This window comes from Artemia franciscana, chromosome 4 (assembly GCF_032884065.1).
Source record: "Artemia franciscana chromosome 4, ASM3288406v1, whole genome shotgun sequence".
Taxonomy (NCBI): Eukaryota; Metazoa; Arthropoda; class Branchiopoda; order Anostraca; family Artemiidae; genus Artemia; species Artemia franciscana.
In genome coordinates, this window is record NC_088866.1 from 20862526 (window position 1) to 20868958 (window position 6433).

The window sequence follows — 6433 nt, forward strand, 5'->3', positions numbered from 1 at the left end:
TTGATTTATACTTTGTTGAGTCCTTTCCAGGTCTTCAAGGACCATTTGTTCGACACCATTACCCCTGGGAAAAAAAAACAAATAAACACACATCAGTGATCATTCTTCTGGCAAAATCTACAAAATTCCACATTTTATATATAGGAGCTTGAAACTTATTAATACTACTAAACATCTACAGGAGGGTTCTTTTATATGCTGAACTTGACGATGGGATTCTCATTTAGGTCCTTTGACGTTTTGATGGTGTTTCTATCCTTTTTAAGAAATGGTGCAAATTTTCTCAGGCTTGTTGCTTTTGGTGGGTAGCATTCAACTTAGTGATCCTTATATATTTGGAAGCAGCATGAAAAACCAATCATTTTGACGTACCTATTGCTATCAAACTCCATTTATTAGAATTTAGTTTACTATTCGTCCAGGTCACTCCTTACTTACAGTTCGTTACCACGAACTGTTTGATATATAGAAGTCAGAGAGACAAGGAGAGAGAACTTTTGGGAGACCTCGTGACTCAAAAGCTTTTCATTCTTTTTTGGGTTTAAAATTTTCCGACAGGTGGACGAATGACGTAAAATTTTACTTTCATTCCTTTCCTGGTCTAAAGCTTCCAATTAGCACTGAAGAAATGAACTTATTTTAAAGAGGCTGGGGCTATACAGTACCACTACAAATTTCAGGTCTTGATAAAACTACTAGGTTGGCCTACTAAAATACGTCACAGACGTAAACCAATGAAACTAATGTACACTTTTTATTACAGAATTATGTGGAAGTTGTCTCCCTTTTCCTGTTTCGGGAAATATTAGACATGACTCAGTTTTTCAATTATAATTCAATTCAGTATAATAAATACGTACATATATTTTTGTATATACATATATATAACTTCAAAGCTTAGTCTCCATCATTAATGCTATAAAAAGCACTGTCATCAACTATAACCACAGGTGGTTTTAATGTTTGCATTTGTCTATATTTAACTCTACTTTTATCCAAATGTGGAAATCTGGATCGAATTCTTTCAGCAAATTTCGTGTACAAGAATACGACGACACACACGAGCAAACAAATAAAAAAAGTAATTGTAAATAGAATCAATAAGATTGAAGAGTGATCTGTCTCGGCGATCAACAGCAATGTGCTACCTTCAAGCGTTAGAATATCAATGTCTCCGTCGGTTAAATTAGTTGGGCAGCATGGAGTATGGAACAAGCAGTTATAGGTTCCAGAATGCGCAGGCGTTGTACCAAAAAGGCTTAGCTCTGTGACGAATGTAGAGTCTCGGATAAACATTTCGCTTGAAAAACTGAAAAGTTCACCATCACAGTATTTCCTATTGTTGCTTGGCCCGAGAGAGCAGGGGTCTTCTAAAAGAAAATAATTTTCTATAATGAAACAGGAAATATTTTATAGAAATAAATTTCTATAATTTAATGAAAAAATTTTCTATAAATTAATTATATCACCATACGGAGTTCATCAAACAAAAACAGTCAGGTTTTATTTAATTATCCCATTATAAGTTCCAAACTAATGCAGTTAGCAGGTAAGGTAAGTTGATGGTTACCAGGAGCAGATTCAGAAGGCCTAGGATTCACAACAAGACTTTTCTGGCACCCTCATTTCGTTTTTGTCCTTTTTTTGCTCCTTTTTTTAAAGAAACTTGTCAATTTGGTCAATTACTGACGTCCTTGTCAAATTGAGCCCCCCCCCCCCAAGACTGCTCTAAATGTGCCTTTGACAGTTACAGCCAGTAGTGTAATTTTTTCAAAGTCCTGGGGGGGCGTGGTAACGCCCCCCAGGACTACCCAATTTGGTACGTGGTAACCATACCATAAAGGTAAATACCATAAAGCTACTATTTAGTACTGTAAAAGTACTATAAAGGTACTCTATAGTGCTATAAAGGTAAATATGTACTAAAAAAACTGATCTGTTTCTGTCGATGCTTGAATTATGCAGGTTTATCTTAGTTTTGACATGCCCTTGGTTCCAGCAGACACTTCCGTAGAAATTATTCTTGAATATGGGTGAAATCTTGCGATGGGAAGGCAAACTCATAAAAAGTACAAAATACATGGGAATTAAATTAAAAATTATAAGGTAATGGAAAAAAACTACAAGAATGTATAAGTTCCTTAAAAAACTTAAAAAACAACTGTAACATAGTGCCACTTTTAGTGCTACTAGCATAATAATCTTGCCTGTTAATTATGTTAAAAAGAAAAATGAAGAATAATAAAAGTAAAAATTTCAACGGAGCGTTAGACAACGTTTTCTTTTAAATGAAGTTCGTGAGGAAAGAATTATATATATTAACCTTAGCTTAATTTATCTCAGCTGATTCTTTTTATCCAATCTTATTTTTGTTTTTTTAGATATAAACTAATATATTTATTATAATTGAGTAAGTCAGCATAATTATAGTTATAATAAAATATCTACTGCAAATATTCTCGGTTCTGAATTTTGTTTTAAAGCAAAACGATAATTTAATTGTTTTAAAAGAACGATAATTTAAAAGCAAAGCAAAAGATACTAATACCCATTAACAGCACTTTGGCGAACAGGAGAGGGAGGCAAATAAGCATAATACCACCAGATTGACTCGGTCATGTTAATTGTTACAATATTTCAAGAAAACATGGGATCAAATAAAAAAAAAAATTGATAATAAAAAAATTAAATATTTCGACTCCACCTCCGTAAGCCTTTATCAACGGAAAAAGAAATGAACTAAGCTAAATTAAATACGACATATAAAGAAAAAGAAACAAATTAAATGAAACTCAAATCTTAAGGTTTATGATCCCTGTTCCGATTTCCCATGTTAAATTTCTGGAAGCTTCTATTTCTTTGTACTTCACCACAAGATTAAGATAGAGATACCATTCGATAGCGAAGACTGTGTTCTTGAAAATCTCAATCTTAGATTTTTTTTTAGTTTTCCTTATTTTTTTTTATCTTTAAAAAACCTTGTAAATACTTTTGAAAAGTAGGGTCTCATTAAAAATCTTGTATATCTTTATTTTCGATCAAAATAAAACAATATACACACCGTTGTATTCAGAACTTCCTGATCTATTTACTTGCGTGGTTAAAATTACAATATTGATTAAATTTGTCTTAAAAACGCAGTTTAAAGTTCTATAAAAAACAGAAAAATTGAGAATATTCAATGAATCCGAGAGGGCGCACAAGTGCTGAATTTGGGTTTATCGTCAGGAGATTCAATGCAGTGGGTGGTTTTGGGGAGAGAACACATATGATTGGGTGTTACTCATCAGAGCTGTAAACTGCCTGTTGATATCTCTGGGTCGTATCTAATATTGTAAAGAAGTTTCTTTACATTGTATCTAATATTGTTCTATGAGAAGATAATGGGTAATAAGAAAGCAGCAGCGTTAAATAAAAGGAGAAAGTTGGGACAGTTCCGAAGGCAAGTTAATTTCCTCCTCTATTGTTTTATAATTATGTACGTAGTATAATTTTATTATTCAGTCTATCCTGTTAAAGGTAAATCCAATGTTAATAATAATTCCTTGCTGTTCATGCTAAAGATTTTTAGAAAAAGCTTCTTATTCGAATAAACATCCCTTATGTTCCAGGATTCGTTCTTTAGAATAGGAACAAAAAGTTAAACTTAGCGTAAAGAGCAAGCCTAAGATAAGGATTTTATTAAACACCAACTTTTGTTTATCTTATATTTTTATGTTGCTCCTTATTTTCAGTTTAAAAAACTACTTTTTTTAATTAATTTCTTGTCATTTTTCCAAATATCGTTAAGAAATTTGCCACCTCTTTTTCAAGGGGCTTCCTTGGAGCACCCCCCCCCCCTCGTATTAAAACCCCTATTAGAGAAAGTTCCTACTGTATAAAATTCTCCCCTGTAAATTTTAATAACTATTCTTTTTTGCTACATTCGAGCATTTTGCACAAGAAAATCTTTTTATGTCACAGACTTGTGTATTTCCATAGAATAAGGCTACTTTCTTAAACGGTTAGAAAAGTTTTGCATAGAACAGTGTTATTCATACGAGAGGATACTCTAATGTACTTACTCTATTGATCATGTGCGTGATTAGTTCGAAAAACTGCTGAGCAATGCCAATGGCAGGCCTAATAAATTATTTTAGATCAATTTAGACCAATTGATAGTTCTTTCAGGCAATTAAATAAAAAAAAAAGTTTTTCCAACTGAAAGTAAGGAGCGACATTAAAACTTAAAAAGAACAGAAGTTCAATCAGCATTTCCTAGCGGAATTTGTTTGTCTTGAGACAAAGGTATAATAAACCTTAATAGCTTCCGAAATCATTGAAACAATGTTAATATTACTTCCCAAAGATTGCGTTGCGTATTCGTGCTATTTGCACTATCAGTCTACTTGAAATGATGTTGATATGGATCCAGTCACTTTAGAAGTTATTAAGATGTAAGTGTTATTTATTGTGTTTCTGTTTTCTTTATATGTTGTGTTTCATTTAGCTTAGTTCATTTTTCTCCGTTGCTTAATGCTCCCAGGTGTTGAGTTAAAATATTCAGATTGTTACTATTTAAGGTTTGTTGTTTTTTTGTTCGTTTTCTGTCCACTGTTTACATTATGCCCGTTTTTTCTCTCTATACTTTCGTTTGTTAAATTCTGTGACTACAAAGGCAGTGTGGTCTATGAAATTGTTTATTCATGTTAACTGTAGCTATACACCAATTGTAGATACACCTAAAAGATATGTTTCGATATTATTTTTATTCCCAGTCCTTAAATGTTCTAAATATTATCTTTGTGCAATTTTTTCACACAAATAAACAATTATTGTAATTAATAATGCTATTAGGAATATAATTAATATGAATTTCGACAGATTTTTTTCTTTTTTGAAGCTAAAAGACAATTTAGTTCCGAGTTTGGGTTGTTTTCTTAAATTAAAAGAAGATAAACTTTACAAAAAAAAACTAACCATTTCCATTTTCAAAAATCCATTCAAACTCAATGATTAGATCCTTAAAACTATTTTCTTCATACTTCACTTCACATGAAAGCAAAACAGTCGCTGGGTCTGACTTCTTCATCAAGGTTCTCGGTGAAGTTGAAAGAATTAGTGACGTCTCGCAATTTAAGCTGCAAAAGTCACTAATCGGATCAATAGCTACAATATCATCTAACTCTTCAAGATAATCGGTGTTAATTTCTTCTTCTTCAATTGGAATCTGATCAGCTGGTTCTCCATGATCAGAAGGGGACTTGGCACTTTTCGTCGTACTTGTAGTGGCAAAAGGGGTAGTTATCAAGGGCCTATCTGTCTTCGAAACTGTAGATGTAATAACTATAATTTCTTCAATGATATCCTCCACTTCTGTATTTAAGATTATGGTTGAGTTTGAATTGTCAGATATAGTTAAATTCAAATTATTAGAGCTAGTCAGGTCATCAATTTGAGTTTTATTCTGATTGTATACAACTTGAATGTCATCTTTATCTTCAGGAATACTCTCAATCTCGCTTTGGTCTACAACCGATGCTTGTTCGTCTATTTCTTCACCAAATGTGCTATCCGAGCCCACTTCCTCTGCACTACAATTACATAAAAATAACACTATCAAGACAAAAATCACCTTCATTTTCTGAGCGGTGATTTCGATAACTGTCATTTTCGAGAAATTCTTTCTGCAGTCCTTATCATACCTGATAAGATTCAACAAGCGGTTATGTAAACTAAAAATTGCTGAAGTCATAGATAAACACACTACTTTCTTTCATAAAAAAATGAAAAAGAAAGATAATACACATAAAGAGGCAAAACCCTCATTTTGGTAGCGGCAACGAGAGTTCACGTGACTTAACGTTAAAGACATGACGTGGCCTTTGTTTGACTTTATTGCCAACGTATATTTTGTAGCCCATCCGTTTAAACCTGCCATATCATATTGGCTGGTCAAATCGAATTCCTGTATTTTACCTGACTTCTAACAGCAGGGCGAGGTGCAAGCTTCTATTTTTTTAATATGCTTCACATACGTAGGCTACCTTAACTTTATTTTTTTAGAGTATTTAAGGGGTAACATTTTTAAATGATGAACTGCAACTTTAGAAAAAAACTGAAAAGTCAGTGAAATATATCAAGAATAAAGGAAAATAAAGAAAAAATCCTAAATTGCTGAAATTTGAGGAGAGGTTTCGTGACATATTTGGAGGAAGAATTTGAACATGAATAAAAAAAAGCATAAATTAGTGAATTATATCGAAATATAGAAAAAAATCGTAAAATGTTGGGTTTCTAAGATATTGCACGTGCTTAAATATTCATTTTGCGTGTATACATGCCCTGGGCACTTATAATCTGCACTCTCAATTTATTATTTCCATGAGGTGAGTTTCAGGAACATTTAGAACTGTAAAGTAATTTTTACAAAACTCATTAAGTCGTTTTCTAC

At 32.5% G+C, this 6433-nt stretch overlaps 1 protein-coding gene across 1 annotated transcript; it reads right to left on the reverse strand.

Moving 5' to 3' along the window:
* Positions 1-816: 816 nt before the first annotated feature.
* On the reverse strand, positions 817-5674 carry LOC136026135 (uncharacterized). The gene is made up of 2 exons (XM_065702433.1): positions 4960-5674; positions 817-1370 (listed from the first exon to the last, which is right to left on the reverse strand). The coding sequence occupies exons 1-2, from the start codon at positions 5648-5650 to the stop codon at positions 898-900; spliced, it is 1164 nt and encodes a 387-aa protein (XP_065558505.1). The 5' UTR covers positions 5651-5674; the 3' UTR covers positions 817-897.
* Between the last annotated feature and the right edge of the window lie 759 nt (positions 5675-6433).

Excerpts from the sequence above, each read along its gene's own strand:
- LOC136026135 (XM_065702433.1), bottom strand. The coding sequence starts at position 5,650 with ATGACAGTTATCGAAATCACCGCTCAGAAAATGAAGGTGATTTTTGTC. Across the intron at positions 1,371-4,959 it reads GATTTTTGAAAATGGAAATG|AAGACCCCTGCTCTCTCGGG; the intron begins GTTAGTTTTTTT and ends ATTTTCTTTTAG.